The sequence below is a fragment of the Dunckerocampus dactyliophorus genome, chromosome 18 (genome assembly GCF_027744805.1).
Source record: "Dunckerocampus dactyliophorus isolate RoL2022-P2 chromosome 18, RoL_Ddac_1.1, whole genome shotgun sequence".
NCBI lineage: Eukaryota > Metazoa > Chordata > Actinopteri > Syngnathiformes > Syngnathidae > Dunckerocampus > Dunckerocampus dactyliophorus.
The window spans coordinates 13,364,992-13,385,486 of record NC_072836.1 but is presented as its reverse complement, the minus strand read 5'-3'; the positions used below and the strand labels follow the sequence as shown (position 1 = coordinate 13,385,486).

At 39.7% G+C, this 20,495-nt stretch overlaps 2 protein-coding genes across 2 annotated transcripts; one reads left to right on the top strand and one right to left on the bottom strand.

Moving 5' to 3' along the window:
* The first annotated feature begins 1,172 nt into the window (after positions 1 to 1,172).
* Positions 1,173 to 10,226, top strand: nosip (nitric oxide synthase interacting protein). Its single transcript, XM_054760307.1, has 9 exons — positions 1,173 to 1,569; positions 1,839 to 1,944; positions 2,971 to 3,052; positions 3,184 to 3,319; positions 3,477 to 3,628; positions 5,416 to 5,532; positions 6,492 to 6,562; positions 6,643 to 6,751; positions 9,882 to 10,226. The coding sequence occupies exons 1-9, from the start codon at positions 1,500 to 1,502 to the stop codon at positions 9,951 to 9,953; spliced, it is 915 nt and encodes a 304-aa protein (XP_054616282.1). The 5' UTR covers positions 1,173 to 1,499; the 3' UTR covers positions 9,954 to 10,226.
* Positions 10,227 to 12,622: 2,396 nt separating this feature from the next.
* On the bottom strand, positions 12,623 to 20,333 carry rcn3 (reticulocalbin 3, EF-hand calcium binding domain). The gene is made up of 8 exons (XM_054760305.1): positions 20,249 to 20,333; positions 17,378 to 17,609; positions 16,522 to 16,715; positions 16,275 to 16,447; positions 14,958 to 15,018; positions 14,776 to 14,867; positions 14,379 to 14,486; positions 12,623 to 13,276 (listed from the first exon to the last, which is right to left on the bottom strand). Exons 2-8 carry the CDS (start codon positions 17,590 to 17,592, stop codon positions 13,169 to 13,171), a joined length of 951 nt encoding a protein of 316 aa, XP_054616280.1. The 5' UTR covers positions 17,593 to 17,609; positions 20,249 to 20,333; the 3' UTR covers positions 12,623 to 13,168.
* Between the last annotated feature and the right edge of the window lie 162 nt (positions 20,334 to 20,495).

Sequence of the window (20,495 nt, the reverse complement as noted above, 5' to 3'; positions counted from 1 at the left end):
AGCGAGGCGTATGCGTCACAACGAAGCAGAAGTAGAAGAAGACGACTCGCATTTAGACAAATATGGCGCTATCAACTCTAAAAAGAAAGAAAAGTAGACACTGAAAATTTGACATTTTATGACATAATACTATATACATTTACCGAAAATGCAGTGTGGAAGCCAATGTGTTTACTTTGCAAACTCTGTTTCGAAGGCACTTTTAGACAAAACATCACAACTTCAACACAGTCCATCCCTCTGAATATTGACAGTGAGGCAGTTCTGGATTTTTACATTTAGTGGCTTGCTGCAGTACACGTAATATGGGTTTATTAACAGTGACAAAGGTTAACAAATACAGTGAAATATTTCATAGAAATCATTTTATTACTACTATGATTTTTTAATATTGCCATCTGGCCCTCACAGTGTCTGTTGAGAAAAATTCTGGCCGTTGAACAAATGTAATTGAAGACCCTTGGCCTAAGGCAAGCATGTAGACTAAACAGCACTGATCCAAACACAGATCCCTGTGTTCTACACACAGAGTTTTTATTACCAGTTATTTGCAAAGATTATGCTTTAATCATACAGGGTAAATAAAATATTGGGTTTGGTAGATAAAAGTCAATCGGATATGTGAAGTGTAAAATTACAGAGAATTTGGAACATGTATTGTTACATTGTAGGAAATATTGGGAAGAGCAAGTCAGGTTAAAAGGTACCCCTCCCTCCCTACCTATTTTTTCACACAAAAAATATAACAACAGCACCACCGGCTAGCAACAGTGGTTGCAGAGAACAGATTGTACTAAAAATGTCTATATTCTTCACAATTACGAGTTAAACTGAATGAGAATTCTTGTTCGGTCCGAAAATGGGAAATGGCTGTCACTCAAGGCTGTCTCGTGCACACGCATATGCCCATAGAGTGCACGCACATACACAAACGCAGTCTCAGAGACGCTATCGGCGATTAGCAACCATGGCTGAGAACTTGCACCCTATGCCGCCTGTACTCACCGGGAAAGACACAGAGGGGGCTATTATAGGATATTTAAAAGTTAAAGAGAAATATAATATTATTTAGTTGTTTTGTTTTATAAATAGCCAGTGTAAAGTTGATTGTGCAGTATAGCAAACATACTCCGATACAGTAGGTGGCACGATGAAAGTGTTTCCGCCGTTTGGACAAAAGAAAAAGTAGAAGAAGAAGCTGAAAAAATAGAAGAAGTTGTCAGTCATGTTATGCGCATTTAAGTCAGTAACAACCTTTTAGCCACCTCCAGCAATAATTTAGTTTTGACACTGTTGTTTAGCTACACTTCGTCTATCTCTTCTCTTCCCTTCGTCTATCTCCAATATCAGATATCCGACCTATTACTTCTGTGCGTGCGTGCCGTGTTAACGTCAGCTAGCTGAATGCTACTAGCAGCATAGGTTTAACGGAAACACTGAAAACATAACCATCACCCTCTAACTTTAAAGCTTAAGCTGGCTACATTTCATAGAGTATAATGACCCGCCACGGAAAGAACTGTACGGCTGGAGCAGTCTACACCTACCACGAGAAAAGGAAAGATACAGGTGAGAACTGGATTTATCTGACTGTAGACCCAGAAGTGCATTTGTGTGGTACCTGACTTCATTAGTATGAATAGATGAATGGTTACGTATTGTGTGTTATATGCCAGGAACATTAAACACCTTCTTCGTGTGCTTAAGCGTCAAGACACATCATCCGTAATGAATATATTCCCTGCAGACATGTAGTTCTAATAGATTTCACAACATATGACCGGTGTACAAGATTTTCCAAAGTTATAGACTGTGTGTGTGTTTGTGTTCCTACATAGCGGCATCTGGTTACGGCACACAGAGCATTCGCCTGGGTAAAGATGCCATCAAAGATTTTGACTGCTGCTGTTTGTCCTTGCAGCCCTGCCAGAATCCTGTGGTGACGTATGTTTTTCACCACACAGAATATAAACATTTATCACATGCACTGTCACTTGCAAACTCAGCTGAAGTGGGGGAAGTAATTATTATACTCCCTGCTGGTTTTTATGTTCACCCCCAAACAAAGATGTGATTAATTCAGACTTTTTGAGGTAGGTTCAAATTTAGAAGCAAATTTAGAAGTTGTGTTTGATTGAGATAAGTATTTGATCCCCATGTAAAACGTGACTAAGGACTTGGTGGAGAAACTTTTGTCAGTTTCTCGTAGTAGGTCACCAGCGTTGCGCACATCTCAGGAGAGGTTTTTGGCCCATTCCTCTTTACAGACACTCTCCAAATCCTGAAGCTTTTGAAGCTGTGACATGGCACCTCAAAGTTTCATCTCGCAACAGATTTTCTATAGGAGTAGAGTAGTAGGAGTATGTTTTGGGTCACCGTCGCACCCATACACGACTGATCTTCAGTGTTCTGACAGAGGTCAATAGGTTGTTCTCCAAGATTCAACATTTGGGGCTACTTGTTTTCTCTTGCCCATAAACACATTAGAACGCACCTGATCAGCCAGTGATGGAAGTACGAAGCAGGAGGGATCGGTCTTGTATGTAGTGAGTAATCCGACCCCTCTGAAAAAAGCGCCGAGCGACAAATCTAGTGAAGAGTACTTTGGCAACTCGGACGTGAAAGCATGTGTAGCGCTCTTCGTAATGAGCAGTGGGTGCCACACCTCCACCATCTAAAAGACACTCACAGGTGGCTCAATTTTGCTTGTGACATTAAAACAAACTTAAAAAAGAAGTGACAGAAGAACATCCATTTGTAGTTGCAAAGATTTTTATTTATTTATTTATTTATTTTTTGCTTATCATGAATTTTGCTCACTTTTGCGACATGGCCAATTATGCAAATTGTATGATTATATCAGCCCATCCCCCGCACAATTCATCATCCCCACAAATCGATAGCAGTCCTGTGTGAAACACTCGTATGTGTATATTAATGTATGCATCACATTTCTTTTGTTCTTCTCAGTCCAGATGGCTATTTGTATGAAAAGCAGGCCATTCTTGAATACATTCTGCATCAGAAGACAGAAATTGCCAAACAGATGAAGGTAAGTCCTTATTAATATTTGTGTTATTGTTTTTCCACATGTATTTTGCTTCATCGTTGTCCTTTCAAAAATGTTAATGAATTGAGAAGCACTTTTGTATTTAAGCTTTATTTTCCTGGATCTTTTTCTAGTTGTATGAGAAGCAAAAACAAGCTATGAAGAATGACAGTAAGTTGGAGTCTAAGTCAGAGGAAAGGGAGAAAGTGGAGAAATTTAAAACCAGAGAGAACAGCATCGTCTCCAAACCCATCAACCCTTTCACTTCTGGTGCGTATAAGTGGAGATGCAGCAACAACACATGCTGGTGTGGAACAGCGCTTGTATTGTAATCTACAGATGCTGCCATGACTGCAATGGAAGTTGTATTGTGGGTCAGTTATTTGGGAAATATATTAAGAAAGTGAAATCTGTTGTTCCTCTTCAGGGCAGAACAGAGGAGGTGACAAGGGCAGCAGCTCATCAGCAGCAGCAGCATCAACATCTTCTGGTTCAGTGGCCTCCTCCAGCCAGAGTCTGCCCAGCTTCTGGATTCCCTCTCTGACACCTGAAGCCAAGCCTACTCTACTCAAGAAACCAGTGAGTGATTGTTTGGGAGTAAAATTGTGTTAGGATTTGTCACAAAGTTTGAAGGCTTTCTATGACATATACATCATGTCATATGATTTAAAGCAGGGTTTCCCCAGCATTTATTGAGCCAAGACATGTTTTACGTTAACGCTCATGGCACACATGGCACATGACCAAACAGAAATGGATGAATGTACACAGTGTTTCCCACAGGACTGTAATCTATTTGTGGTGGTGGGTCGTGTGGGAGAGTGTCTAGATCACATGTGTCAAACTCGTGCCCTGGAGGGCCGAGACGCTGCAGGTTTTCTCTCCAACCAGTTTCTTCAGCAGGTGATTTAACTGATGAGCTCATTCCCTCAAACTGAAGGTGTTGATCATTAAAATCACCTGCTTTAGTGACTGGCTGGAAAGAAAACCTGCGGTGTCTCGGCCCTCCATGGCACGAGTTTGACACCCCTGTTGTAGATGACATTGTCGTCACGTGGGCATGTCATTTTTTTTAAAAAGGATTTTTGTGTTATTGTTAGTTAATGATATCAACATTTCAGCTTTTTCTTGTCACATTATGCATTTTTGCAGATTTTTTGTTTTCATTTTATTTCTACAATGCCCATACCTGCCCATAAAAAAAAAAAAACAGACTGTGGTCGTCTTTTTTGGGCGAAATGGAAGGAGAAGTGTTACCAAATGACGATTGAGGGTCTTCAGGTTCTGTCTTCTTAGGACCACCGCGAGTCATGACTCGTGCTAGTCAAAGGCTGGGCATGAAGGGAGTGAGTCCTTTAGTCAGTCATACAGTGTTTTTGTCTCAGTGGGTGGAGGTGGGGCCAGTAGCATACACAGAGTGCAGAAGAGTGTAACATAGTAAAAATTTAATTATTAGCTTGCAGTACATTGTCATATATTTTTTCATTGTACTTTTCTTAGTAATGTTGAAATCTTGTCTCGTCTCGTTCTCGTAGACCCAACCTCGTGTATTGTCTTATCTGGTGAACTGACTGCAATAAATGTACACTTGGCTTACAAAAAATGGTACTACAATAATGTTTTTCATGATGAGATGTTGCACATGTGCAGACTGAACAATATGAACGAGTCAATGTGAATGCATTCTAGTAGCTATACACCCATTCAACATACCAAAAGCAAAACAAAGTACAATAATACACTATTTACAACCTCATTATTTCAGTTACTGAACGTGCTCTTTAACCAAATATCTCTTTTCGTCTTATTATCTTATTATCATTACATGTTACATGTTTGACACTAAAGAACATTTACTTTTGAAACTTGTGCGTGTTTCTTCTGCAAGCTCATTTACACAATCAGTTAAGGCTGAGTGACTGGCACCCTCTGCTGGTTGCTGCCAAGTAATGGAATTATAATGTGCCACTACTTCCAGATGTAGCAACCACACAAATTAACCTTGATACAAATGTTAGGTTGGTCACAGTGTTTCCTCTTAAGTTTACAGCTTTTTCTGTGGTGGGTGTGGGGGGGCGGGTGTGTTTGGGGACATGCATGCGCACAGCGTAGCCAACTGGAACAGGATCACTCTTCTACAGTTACATTTGATATGCCCAGCGTGTGTGAACTTTCCGCCATTTTCACTTGTTTGCTTTTAGATTTAATGTCATGATGACATTTGTTTGTTTTTTTTGCATGTTTGATGAAGGGAAGTTGACCGCTAAATCCAAAGATCAAGCTCTCCACTTGACAGAAGTTATGTGCATTGATTGATCAACTTTGTAAATCTTTCTTGTCATTGCTTCTTTCCTAACGTATGTCAGAGCAAGGCTGTGCTGTGCCCGATGTCAGGACGACCTATAAAGATGAACGAGCTGATTACAGTGCGCTTTACACCAATCGACCCGAGCCTGGACCGAGTGGCCCTGATCACCCGCCAGGTCAGTTTGTATCAACAATTATGTCAGCCAAAATCTACACGACATCATTGTGAGGCTTTTATACTCCATCCCTTATTCCTCTCTTCGGACATGGAAAAATGTCAACTTTATATTTGTAAGATGTCACATGACTGATTGTTTCTCCGTTATAGTAAGTCAGGAAACGTCACCCATGTGATTCTCTGGATTGGCAGGGAAAACCAGGCCACAACTAAACCAACGTGTGCCTCAGGTGTCACAGCTGCCCACCATTTTCACATATGGTTCAATGCAGTCTGACAGTTTCTCCTTAGGGATTCAGAACATACTCTACATGGTAACTTGTTTAATTCGGTCTTGCTTATGTCGGCGGCTTGACTATGTCGACCATCTTATCAAGTCTCGCTCCACTGTGTTGTTTTTACTTCTGAAAGGTGCCCGCTTAAGTGGACGTCGACACAAAATTTGAGACCCAAAAGGGAAATCTCTGTGAAAAATCATTTTATGTGGACATGCGTTGTAGTATTGTAAACTTCATTAGCCCTTTTCCAGGGCGAAAGTCCTTGCAGATTCTTTTATTCCAACAACTGTGAAATGAGTGTAAGAGTTGCAATGCCAGCGCTGGAGAGAGCGATTAGTGGCCAACGAAGGCTAAGCGAAGTCCAATAGATCTCCGAAGAGGAGATTAAAATGGTGGCATATCTAGAAACTATGTGTATGTGTGCGCAGATAAAAACAACAGGGTGCATCTGTCCCAAGTGTAAGGTGTCTGTCTTGTCAGTGTGTTATGTCTCTGTGGTAGTTAAGCACATTGCAGTGGAAAATATTCCATTCCTAATACTGACGACCACTTACGTTGACGTGAACCAGCCAGTCTGAGAGACGGCGACAAACGGGTTCCACTGTATTTCAATCGATGATGTTTTTGTTTGTTTTAAAAATGACGATAAAATGGTTGCATTTTTGTCCTCCTCTCTCAGGACAGGTACGTGTGTGCTGTAACCAAAGACGTCCTGGGCAACAGCCTTCCCTGTGCTGTCCTGCGACCCTCGTGAGTCACCTTTACATTCACTTCCATTTGAATCAGACAAAAACTGTGAAGGGGTATAACGACTTCCATCCTGTGTTCAGAGGTTGTGTGGTGACGCAGGAGTGTGTGGAGAAACTCATCAGGGCGGACATGATCGATCCTGTGAGTGGAGACAAGCTGTCTGACAAAGACATCATCCCGTTGCAGAGGGTACGTGGACACGCTGATGGTGGGCTTAACGAAGCTGACTTTACTATTCTTGTTAAATATGAGTTAGGATAAACTCATTCAGCCCGCTTTAGGTTTTTCTTGCGCTTTTAATTATTTTTCCACCTGACGGTTTTCCGAAACCATACTCGTTGTGCAAGGAGTTAAATGTGGAAGTAAAATTGCAGCAATAAAAGGGATCTGATTTCAAAATGCAACAGTAACTCATGAGGAAAAATCATAAGTCATAGTCCAAACACTATTTTAATTTTTCTTTTCTAGGTTAGGGGTGGGCAGACGATCCTAATGTAGACAGTATTGATGATACCAATGGTTTTATCATTATCAGATTAATACTCGCGTGATGAAATCGATATTTTTCACTTCTCTTCTATATTTATCCTCACAAATATGTGTTTGGTGTTTTGTATTGTTTTCGAAAAAAGTCCCCTCAACTTTTGTTTACTTATTTTGCACTCCAGTCATCCCTCGACACATCGCTTCAAATTTTTGTGGCTTGACTCTCACGCTTTTCAAGACATTAATAAATTATTGGTGTTTAGTGGTTGAGTATGACCCAATATTAGTAAAAAAATGCATGTTTAAGCAAATTCTAGGTATTTTTGGCTTACATTAAGCATTTTCAAGCATAAAAATGACTAAATGAACAAAAATTCAAATATAAGGTATTCAGAAAACACACTAAAGGACAGGTTGATATGTGGTATTCTACACTGGTCACTTGGTAATGGTCACTAGGTAATGTCAGTAATGTTACATTAGCCAACACAAAAAGTACCATAAGTAAAAAAAGGAACTCTCCCAATGCTAACGTGTGAGTCTACATTATGTCTTATTTCCTCTTATTATATGTGCTACAGTATATTAGGTAATACGAGTGTAAAGGTAATCGTTCGGGATGTCCCGATCCGATCTTCAGGATCGGGATTGGCTGCCGAGCCGCTGTATTTGTGAAGATGGGATAATATCGTCTTCTGCCACGAGATCGGGCCGATCCGGTTGCCGTATCACGTTCATAACTCTGAGCCACACTCCAACATGGTAGTGGCAACCAGCTTCGAGGTGCTGTAATGCGTCTCAAAGCTGGTTGCCACTCGGCTCGCGCCACCCGCAAGAAGTAGAAAACACAACACCACCATGCAGACATGTCCGTGGTGAAGTTAGTTTCACGTTGGCTATTTGGCTCCTTAGCTACAGCGGTAGTTCCCTCTCACTGTGCCCGGACTGCTGCGTAATGGGAGCTCCCACGGGAAGTGCCGCTCTGACCACCGGTTGCTTACAATAGGGACCATACAAACACTACTAAACATGTCGAAACGGCAGCGAAAAACCTTGGAAACTTCTCTCTTACGGAGCGTGAATGGAAGCTAGCGGGGTTCGCTTAGTTTAGCTAGTGCAGCAGTGCATGTGCATGACTCAGGCTGGATGAGTATACAGTATTTTCACTGTGATGTGTTTTACTGCTTTATGCAAAGACTATTTTACAATGCCCACTGGCAACGTGCAGGTTCTGAGTGAAAAAAGACAAGAGGCTCGTTTATTCTTGCACCCAGCGCGTATCAACCGTCAATTGCCATTCTCAACACACACAACAGATTCCGGCCTTCAAAATAAGACCACTCTTTGTCACATTTGTCTAATTATGTAAACAAAATAAGGGTGTCATTAAAATATCTTTCATTAATAATGCGATTAGAATTACATCTGCGACTCCATCTCCCTTAATCACAAGTACGGGCATTACAGTTTGTTGAAGATTTTGTAGCAGTATGTGCTGAGGCTGACATCCCATTAGAAAAGTTAGCTAAACTACATCTATTTCTCAATTACTGGACAAAATGGGCCAGTGATGTATTGCATCAATTCAGTTATTCAGTAACCCAAATAGCACACACTCTGCTGGTAAAATAAGTGGAAAAGGTAAAAAAAAAAAAACTGAATTAATAAAAAATTATAACTGAATTTGGGCAAAAAATTAAACGGATTTCATAGGGCCCAAAGGTGTTGATCTATTGATCTATAACCATGTCAAATGATTAGTCCTACTCTAAAAGTATTTTGCACACCCATTTTTTTTTATAATTTTATCTTTTATTGGATGGACTTTTATTGGATTACGGACCGTACTCACAGAGGTTTGTTACACAAGCAAAACATTATTGTTGGTCATGCTGTGTAATAAAGTAAATTCAGTAATACTTGGGTTGCATTATTTTTAATGCTTTGAAGAGCTGTTTTCATAACCATATTCAATTCCACAAATTCATGTTTGTAACAAAAGATTACCGTTATTATTGTTATTATTATTATTGAGAAAAACAAAAAAACGATCAGTACCAGATTTGATTGCCAAGTCTATAAAAAAATAATAATAATGATCGGAAGCCTAAAAATGTGGATCGGGACATCCCAAGTAACCACAGTATAAAACAGCGTTTACACTTGCTTGCATTTTGTCTCCGCATTGTTGCGCAATTTGCCGTGGCAATACATTTATTTATTTATGGAATGCCTGAGAAGCGTAAAGCCTAGTTTGCGCACTGTTTGCGTTCTGTTTACACATAAATTACACACTTGGCACACAACTCGTGACTGAAAATGGTGTGCTTTGGCACAAAATGACCACGCTCCCGCACGACTCATTTACACCTTGTCGAGTACAGTTTACATCTCGTGCACGAGAACAGTACGCGTGATGTGCATTGTTCCCGCATTTTGTTGGTCTAACTATGAAAATATTCCATTTAAAAATAAGGAATCCATACTTCACAATTTGACCAATTAAATCACGATAAACGAGGGATTGCTGTATTCATCTTGAAAAATGTCGGTATCAGTATCAGCCATACTTGCCCCACCTTGGGCTTGTCTTGGTATCCAATCAATACCGGAATTCGCCCACCCTTGTGTCGATATTTGCAGTGCCCAATGAGGACATGCATGACCACGTTTCAAACATTCAAACATCGTTGTCCACAAGCTGATAAAACATTTTAGCAATCACACTTTTAGCTTTGTCTCTTATGTCTCATATGCTAAAAAAAAGGTATGTGTACGAAAAAGTTTTCTAGTTTTAAGGATGAACCCGATATGATTTGTCTTTTTCTTGCAGGGAGGAACCGGCTTTGCCGCGGCTGGGGTGGAGCTTAAGGCCAAAGAGGCTCGTCCAGTGATGCAAGTGTGACAGATGCTTTTTTGCAGTTACAGTAATATGCCTGTAAGTAATGTCAAGTTCCAGAATCCTCTAGAAGAAATAGTATCGTGGTTTCTTATCTTTTTTTTTTCTTTTTTTTTTGTAAATTAAGGGCAGACAGATTTTTTTTGGACATCTTGGCCATTTACTATTATAGTGATACAAACGTAAATACGGAAGGGCTTTGTAAGAAAGTTTAGGGGGAAAGCATGCCCTATGCTTTCATACGGAATTCTAATACAAATAAAGGAATTTTGTCAGTTTTGTCATTCTACACATCTGTGTATGTATGTATGTATATATGGTATTTTATTTAGATTATTTGTGTTTAACACATAAAAACCAACACTTGAAATGTCCTAAAATGTCTCCTATATACAACTTTGTGCTTGACTTGAGCTCATTAAGTCCCTAAGTGACATATAGGAAACATTTTGGAGTGGTTGTCATCTGACTGTCCCAGGATATGGCTTCCCCAAAATGGCAGTGGGTCAGGTAAGCTACGGAGGAGGACCAAATGGGACAAAATGAAATGAATAAAACTTTTAACTAATTAAATGTCATTACATGTGTCATTAAATAATTCAAATACCCTTTAATTTAATGTAAAACCAGATATAATTATTGCGCTATTTATTTAATTAGTTCTTTATTTATTTCACTAGAGTTGCATTAGTCCCGCCCACGGACTTTGATGGGTGGTTGTGACAGTAATAAAATTAATTCATGAAGTTGCACACAAGTCCATGAAATAATTAAACAGTGAAATAATCAAATAATTAATGCAACAAATAATCAAATAATTCATTTATTATTAAATAAATCATTAAATAGTGAAATTATATATGGTTTTACATTAAATGAGCCGGTGTTTTAATTATTTAATGACACATTTAATTTAATCTTTATTTGATTTAATTAACACATTTGATTAATTATTTAAAGATGTATTTAATTTTGTCACATTTGGTCCTCCGTAGTAAACTCGCTCAATTCTGAAAGCTTATTTTTAGCCATTAAATGTCATTTTTAAATGCATTTAATCATTTTAATGGGGTGTCAAATATTACAATTCAACTGTTCTTACTATATTTCTGGAATTAGTATAAAACACGCTAGGAAAATATTAATATCTGGCTTCTAGTGTTAAAATTGGTATGGAATGCCTGATGTGATGTATTTGTCACAATACCAAAAATGCTAATCAGTCACTCAACAGTCTTTTGAATTACTATCGTCATGGAAATTATTAAACCACCCTTGTTTCTTCATTTTAATGCCTGCTCCAACTGAAGGTACATTTGGTCAAACATCATTATGAAGACAAAAATAGCTCATATGAGTTAAATATTTTGGCAGTGCAATGCCCAACTATTGATGTAAGAACTTAGGTAAATCTAATGAGATATTTTGGTTGTCATATTTGTCCAAACATATGTACCAGGCATTAAAATGAACAAGACAGAAGAAAAAAAAAAAGGGTGGTCTAATCATCTAATCATTTTTTCCAGGACTGTATGTTAGTTTGACATTTGCGCTACTACGCACAAAGTGTCGTTATTTTCAAATGTCTGAATACATTTAGCATGACTAATGTAACATGTAACTTGATACATCTATGACATTAGTAATATTTTAGAAAAACATCCAAAATGATCTGTTATATACCCCTATAATTTTCCTGTAAGCCGAAATAAATCTGCGTTCCTTCCCTCAATTGATGTTTTACAGGACATCTTGTTTTATTAGAGGTGTAAAACACACAAAAAATGGGCTATAAATATTCACAGTTCATCATGCCCATCAACCTTCATCGCTCCGTAGTCTGTGATGGTGCTGGTCTTGATGAAGTCGAGATTGTCAAGCATCTCGGACAGTGTCAGAAGTCCATCCTGATGTACACACAACGGGGCAAGTGAAACACAAATTAAATAAAATTTTGAAAAAGGCAAGCGTGAACATGTAATAATATATTTGTAATAGTATTTAAGTATAGAAGTATTTAAGTTTTCCCTGTGTGGCTGTTTTCTTAATTTTATGTGCTCTTATGGTCTGCCGGTCTTTAGTGTGACACCAGACAAACATGAGAAAGCTGAATATTGAATTTGAATCCACTTCATAAGTACACTAAGCATGAAAATGCCACTCGAATGTTGATCTTAACAGTACTGAAAACGGACGGATAGAAAATGACAAAATCTGATGTATAATCAAAGACAAGTTCCTAAGGAAGAACATTCGAAAATGTCATGTAAACGATTCCAAAAACCCTTCATGAACCCAATGTCAAATGCTTGTTTATGTTTTGGATTGTAACCTGTATTTTCAGGGAAACTGTGCCCTCTAAAGTCATAAGAACTTGGGAATTTGAACCTCCGTCGTGCATGACATCCCCAATTTTATGAAACTTCAAGTGTCAAAAAGACTAACTCATAGTGCATGTTTTTTCTTTGGCTGTGTCAAAAATAGGCCATTTTATGGATGTATCAGACGTTTTTCACCATTCGCGAGTGGTCCCCTGTTCGTAACCCCTGCGAAAAGCTGGTACTGTACGTACTGTACTCGATTTAAGACAACATGCACGTTCCAACTGCTGGAGAAAAATATTAATTTCCTTCAATGGATAACACAGTGACTGGTATGAAGAATAAAAACACATGTAAAAAAAAAACGGTTTATTTGTCCTGGCAGTTTGTAACAGTTCTTTTGGCAGTAACATATTTTAGCAGCCAAAGTTGGATGTTTACTGACACGCTACACACATCACGTAGTGCAGCTGTAGCAATAACTGCTACAAGCTTGCCTTTTGTTTCTCAAATTATATTCACTTACAAGACAGACACAAACAATGGAGTGTACGTCACCATGACGGTTCTCTGTTGTCATTCAGAAATGTTACGACCACTTTCGAAGCTCAAACTCAAAACACACTGTACTATCAAATTGAAATACTTCTGTGAGAGTGAGAAATGTGGGAGTGCATCACCTGTATCCACATACACAGTATGTGACAGCGTGTTGAATAGTAGCTGAGCGTGAGCGAGCGTGAACAAGAGTACGCGTTCATACTCTCGATCAGAGTCGAACCCAGTGGCCTGTCCCAACAATCCCACACACAAACACCCCCCTCCCGCGCCCTCCCCTGTGAACAAACTTAAGAGAACCAACAAAACCCCGATGAGCTCCTCCTGGAACACAACAGCTCATCAAAGTTCGTCGTGTCTCTTTGTTAGATCTTCTCCGTAATTGGTGGCCTGGCTGCCCACAAACATGTTCCAGTTGGCCAGGACTTCCTTCTTGGTTATTTTCTCATCCTGGCGATTGATTCCCACATTGGTTTGATTGACAGGAGATGGAGGAAATGAAACATGAAAGGCAAGAAGAGGAAGACAGGGTGAGAAGATTAAGAAATAATTACGTCACAATCACAGCTACTTTTACTAATTCACATTTGAACCTGTTGGTGGATCTATTGGTTTATCTATCTGGTTCCTGTAGTCGTCTGCACTTTTTTTCTGGTAAGTTTTCTGATGCATTTTCATTGGAAAGAGTACATTGTTGTCATTACCCTGGATTGCAAAACGGGAATTAGAGCCGACTTACTTTAAGAAAATACAATAATCACTCATTTATCACTGTTAATTGGTTCCGGACCTGATCGTGATGAATCAATTTCCACAAAGTAGGATTCCTTCTTTATTAATGGAATATTTTTGTAGTTATAGATAGATATAACTATCAATATAGTACCTATAATTGGAGAAAATAAGCAATTTAAGACATAAATAAAACTCATGCTTGTGTGTGTCGCAGTAAATGTGTTCCTGTGCTAATAAAGGAGCAGGATGGGTGGTGGGCAGGAAGTAGATGTCACACAAACAAGTCTATCAGTAAGATAGGTACAATATTTAGACCTAACTGCCAAAGTGCGAAAACACTCTCCTTAGGATGTGTAGTGTTTATAAAATGTATACAGAATTTAGTTTTGGCCTGTCGTGGATTATCGCTGCAGCAGTAGTGTTATTATTGTGATTATTGTTATGTTGTTATTATTGTGCCTGTTGTGAGACGATTTAAACCTGCAATACAAGTCTGGTGCTTGTATCACTGAACAATTACTGACACCTCGTGACCAGTGTAGAATACTGCATTCACATTTTGCATCGTCTGCTTCATGGCTTATATTTGTTTTGTAGTTCATTTAGACATTATTATTCTTGAAAATTCTCAATATAGGCAAAAAATACAAACAATTTGATTAAATAGTACCATAGGCTGTATTCAACCACCAAACAGCACGATTAATTAATATATGTTTGAAAAACCGTGAGAGTTAAGCCGTGAAACTTGAACCGCGATGTGGTGAGGGACGGCTATATATGGATGGGATGTTATGTTGAGCAGCGTCAGGATTACCTTGTTGGTGTCGGTCTCGTGGATCAAATGTTTGGCTTCATTGTCAGCATGGTCCACTTCTCCTGGCAAAATCCAGTGGGCCACCTCACTGGAATCCAGGTAACCGTCCTGTGTGATGCATGCCAATGTTAAGGAAGTAACCAACTGCAAAGCCATTGTGAACCACTACACTGTGGAAACCACTACACAAAAAATAAAAACCATAGCATTGTTATGTTATATATTTTAGTGAATGTATTAGGGACACATACGTATATGTATTCGTAATCAGATTTTTTTCCGTCGATTATGCCGTACTGTTACACCCCTATATGTCCATTTTAGGGCAAAATGCCTGCGACAAACTAATGAAAGTAGCAGGAATGATAAATCCCGCCATTGTGAATGTAACCTTTACCTTGTTGGCATCTCTGAACTCATTGAAGTGTTTCTTCTCGGTCTGGACCCACTCAGGTTCACTCTCTCCCTCCTCTGGTGTGTACATGTCACCTACGGGTTGTCAAAAACACGCAGACACACACACTTAGCTTTCTAGCTGTGAGAGGAAGGGGTAAATCCGTGAAAATGCGGGTTACCTACCAATGTATTCGTCTAAGTTGATCTTGCCGTCGCCGTTCTTATCAATGTCCTCAACTGTTTCCTAAAAGACAATTCATTTCAGTTTTAGCTCTTAAGAGGGTCTCCGGTGTTGTGTCTATTTGCCTAACTGTCCATGACTCAGTGTTTGTGTGTGGACAGATAAAACAGAGCATTTCTGTCATAAGAATGTGTGACATTATGAAGTTTTTCAACCACAGAACATGAAGTTAATGACTTACGGGTTTGTTTCATTTCATGCAATGGTAGATACGCATGCGAAAACAAACAAACTGAAAAAACCCTGACGTTTCCTGGGCTCCATCTATGTGTATGCTGATCTTAGGGATAATGTCCACGTCATTGTACATTACTGCATCTCGCTACAGTAATCCCTTGCATATCGCCAGGAATTGGTTTCAGACTCAACTGTGATAAGTGAATTTCCACAAAGTAGGATTCCTTATTTATAAATGAAATATTTTCATAGAGCATAGAAAACCTGTTTACGACCTTCTAAATACAGTTTAGAAGGTCTGTATTGCCCTCCAGACAATTGTAACACCCCTACAGTTGCCCTTACACTCATATTACCCAATATAGTAGACATAAAGAGTAAATAAGCCATTTAAGACATAAAGACCCGTGTGTTACTCTAAATGTGTTCCCTATAGGACCAGAAAGAGGTGGACAGGAAGTGACGGTTGGGGTTGAGTTTTAGCTTTGTGTTGGTAATGGTCGCAAAAGTTGTTCCGCTTATCAAGTCTGACCCTTGTGTGTCTCACCGAACATTACAGTAACATGACTGACACCTAGTGCCACTGTAGAATACTACATTTCCTCATAGCCTTTGAATGCGTCTTTTGAATGCCTTATTTGTATGAGGTTATTTAGCCATTTCTATTCTTGAAAATGCTTAACTTGGGCAAAAAATTTTACGTTTGCTTAAAAAATATATATTTTTAGACTAATAATAATTATTTATGAATATATTTTTGAAAAACCGTGATCGATTGAGTGCGAAATTCAAACCGCAGTGTGGCGAGGGATGACTGTATATTTATGAACAGATGCATTATTAATACATGAGCAAGTCAGCTGTGTTACGTGCAGTTAGAGTGACAAGATGCTGAGTTACGACGCCATCTACTGGATGGCGTTGTAACGGCAAGCTACACAGACCGTCTCATTCATTATCATGGGTTTGTTAGCAAGGGCGAACACGCAGCGCCAAATGTATTTTTTTTTTTTAAATGCGGGTTGCCACACATAAATGAGTGTATGGCGAACACTGGTCTCTTTCTACTGGATTGAAAGTACCTGTACAACCAAGTCTTTCATGTAATCAAACTCCTCTGGATGGAGGAAGGCAGTGAACTCCTCACGCGTGGCGATCCCGTCGCCGTCCCGATCGGCCATCTTAAAGCGTCTTTCGTCTCGGGTCAGCATGGACTTGTAGGTAGCCTTGTCCTCGATGTCGTCAAACTCCTCACCTGAGGGGAAAAACATCATATTTGTGTCAGTGAGTCGTGATTGACAAAAGGGATGGATCGAGTGACAGACGGACCGAGATAGTAGCCATAGGTGGTGTTTTTGTACTCCTCCCAGGCTATCTTGTCGTCCTCGTTTTTATCATAATCCTTCCAGTGTCTGTTCACGTTCTCCGCGATGTAACTCCTCTGACGGTGTTTGATCCAATAATGAAGCTCGGCATGGTTGATGAATCCATCTTTGTCTGTATCAATACGGTCCACAATCTTCCTGTAGGGAGGAAGAAGAATCTGCGGTCAGGTTGGAGAGTCCTGAAAAACATGGCTGGTGTAAGCAACATTGCCATATTTTTGCATTAAATACAAATACAGTATTTATAGTAAATGCACACACAGAGGCTTGTGATGAAGAGTGCAGCCATTAGGCGACGGCATTCACCACACACTGAGTAGGGCAGAACTGTAAACCTAATCCTACAGACTGGGCATCTGTTACAGCAGTTACCAGTAACCATATCGGGTGACTTAAACATTCATGTGTATGTAGACAGTGTTAGCATCTTTGTTAGACACAAGTGGGTTCTCTCGGGGAGTGGATGGAGCCACAAGCTCCACCTGGTTCTGACGTATGGCATTCATATTGGAACACTTTCCTTCTACTGACATGCGGCCTTTGACACAACCGACCATCAAAAAGATTGGAACTCGTTATTGGCAGTAAAGGAACTGCCCAAAATTGGTTTAAATCCTATTTGTCGGGTTGCTTTATCGGTAATAAATACTGCGTGTAAATGGTGTCCCACAGGGATCTGTGCTATGACCAGTACTACATGCTGTTAACTTCCACTGTTATGTAAATGCACAACTTTGTTGAAACTGATATTGCTGTTCTAGATGGCTTTGCACAGTAAAAACCCAGTCAGCCAAACCTACGCCAGTCTGTCTTTGCTCTCCTCTGGGGTCAGCTGGTCAAAGGTCTTGGCCTCCTCCTTCCCCAGGAAGGCTTCGTGGTCGTACTGGAAGCCGTGAGCGTCATCGTGGGCATGGTCACTGAGATCGGCATGGTGATGGACACGTTTCTCCTGAGCAGGGACGGCGAAGGCGACAGCGGCCAGCAGGCAGAGAGATGCAAGCGACCTCACCAGCATTGTGATCACCACAACAGCTTGAGGAGGAAATAAGGATGGAACATTATGGTTTGTTCTTTTGACAATAGAATTTTACATAAATACAGTAGCTTATGTCGACATCAAGTACTGACGCGCCATGTTCTTCTTATTACTAAAAAGTGCCCACTTAAGCTGATGAACAATTAACAGCAATTAAGCAGCAATTAACAAATTTACATGAATCAAGTCATACATTTTTGAGAAAAGTCGTAAATTTACGAGACTAACGTCACGTGTCGTCATATCATAGCAGTCAGAGGGAAAATAGAGCACAGCGCTTTAGGAAGGAAACACATTTTTCCTCTTGAATCCTCGTTATTTTCTCTTGCAGATAAAGTATCTTTTGCTCCAGGCAAGCTTTTATTTATTACGTGGCAGCAGTTGAGCACGGTCACACAAGCCCCCCCTTTTCATAACTGTCTCAGGCAATGCTTGTAACATAAATTACGACTTTATTCCCGTAATGTTATGAGTTTCTTCATGTAAATGTATGACTTTATTGCCGTAAATTTATGATTTTATTCTCATAATTTCAATTATTTTATTACTCCGTCGTGACAGGCATTGCCTGAGACGACAGAATAAAGACGACAGATTAAAGTTGTACATATTTACGAGAAAAAGTCGTTATTCTCGTGGATTTACGACTTTATTCTCAAAATCTCGGAAATCTTTTTTTTTTCAATGTGGCCCGAAGTCTCCGTCGTAGGTTTATGTCGACATGTGTTGCAGTATTGTTAACTTAATTATCGCTAAGCGGTGTGAAACGACAACAGCAACATGACTACTGTCTCGATACACGGCATTAAAATGTGCGCACATTGACTTCCTGTTCAGTGCAACGGAAGCTTCAAAACAAATGCATTGCAGTATTGAGGTGGATTCTACCACAGCAATCAGCAAAATCCTTCCTGTCAACATTTGCATTTGAAAATAAGGGACATATACAGTCATCCCTCGCTACACTGTGGTTCAAACATCGCTCCTCATTCACGTTTTTTCAAAAATTAACCAATAAATGATCACCGTTTTGTGGTTGACTATGGCCCGTTATTAGCAAAATATATTGAAAGACAAGTTATATGTAGTATTCTGGTCACTAGGTGTCAGTAGTGTTACATTGATGAGACATTACATTACCCTCATACTGCATGTCGTCAGCCATGGCATGTCCGACATGATGGAGTGAAAAAATGTTCTCCCACGTGTGGAAGTGGTAAATTTTTGGCTTCTTACTCTGTCCTTCTTCCCCGCTCTGTTTGAAACACTTAAGTTTAGAATAAGTCAATTGGAGAGGCTAACTAGTTAGCTTGCTATGGTAGCGGCAGCAGTCTCTTATGTCCCTGCAGTAATCCTGTAGCCTGCGCAATGTACGAGTGTAAAGGGTTCATGTCTACAGGGCTCTAATAATGTTTTTTAAAAAAGTATTTAGAAAGTCATAAACAGGTTTTCTATGCTCTAACTATGAAAATATTCTGTTTATTAATATTGAATCCTACTTCGCAGAAATTCACTTATCGCGGTCGATCGAGTCTGGAACCAATTAACTGAGCTAAACGATGGATGAGTATATTCCGTGAAATTAAGGGAAATTCTTGTCTTCCACCAGAATTTACACCAGCACCCCTGACGCAAAGACCCGACTGCCTACTGCGGTGCAGATGTGTTATTTTACTGGTATGCTACTTTGAAGGCGTGACTTTACAGGCGACAGGATGTGTTAGACAAAATGCGCTGGAAAAAAAACGTGTGCCTTTGTGAAAGCTTTATTGTCTTTGTAGTCAAGAAATACAACGAAATTACCCCTGCAGCTGTTAGATATGAGTTTCAAATATATCAAAAAATGGCATAGCTTCCGTTTCGATCATGTTGACAGCCGCTTATGTCGACGTCTTTTAGCCAGTCCAAGGGCCGTCGACTCTGCATCTCCTGTGTTTTGTTCTGCTACATTGGGATTGACTGAGTTAATGATGCCAAACCAAGCATTATTAAGTTTGGAAGGTACTGGATCTGATTAGGTGTTCCTAATGTTGTGGCAGGCTGGTGTATCATCAGTAGATCACCTAACTTGTTATTGCTAAATTTGTGCTGATTTACAACTAAATTAGTGAGGGCCTATCAAAACAATGTCACAACGTTTTGGGGTTACAATGAATGAAATGTTTGGATTGAAAGGGCACACCCAATGTCAAAGTGTCAACCCAGCAAAGAACGCAGACAAAATAGTCTAACTGATCCTGGATTTTTTTCTTTTATGCTCATTAATTTCTTATGATTTAAGGATCTGTACAATTTGCAGTGTAAGGATATGATGCTGTCAAAGTACACGTAAAATAAATAATACACGTGTCACAAAGGTAACAACTGATCCTCGGTGAGTATCATCTGTCACGTGAATTGTACTTTATGATATAGTTTATATAGTCTAAAGTGATCAAATAAAAACACATTGCGTGTCATTCCCATCCTAAGTTTTTGCTCCTCCAATGACTTTCATCATAGATCAGCTTTATTTTGCTTCGTAATGGGGCATAATGCAGACTGTGCTGCACACTACACAAGTCTCGAGGTATATCAAATCATCGTCAGCGCTTTGATAAAGGCTAAAGGTGATTTGTAAAATGTAAAGACTCACCGCCTCCTGTAAGCTTCTTCACGCCTGCTGCGTTACAAGTTGGAGTTTGAAGAAAAGCAGTCCGCGTTGGCACTCTGTACAATACGCTATTAAAAGAGGCGGGGTTTCTTGTGTGACCAACCAATCAGGCTAGCCTCAAGAAAGTTTTTATCCAATCATGTTCACCCCCTCCTTCCGCTTATCCCCATTGGCTGTTAACCGCCACGTTGTCACGCAAATGCGAACGGCCTACGAACGTGACGAAATA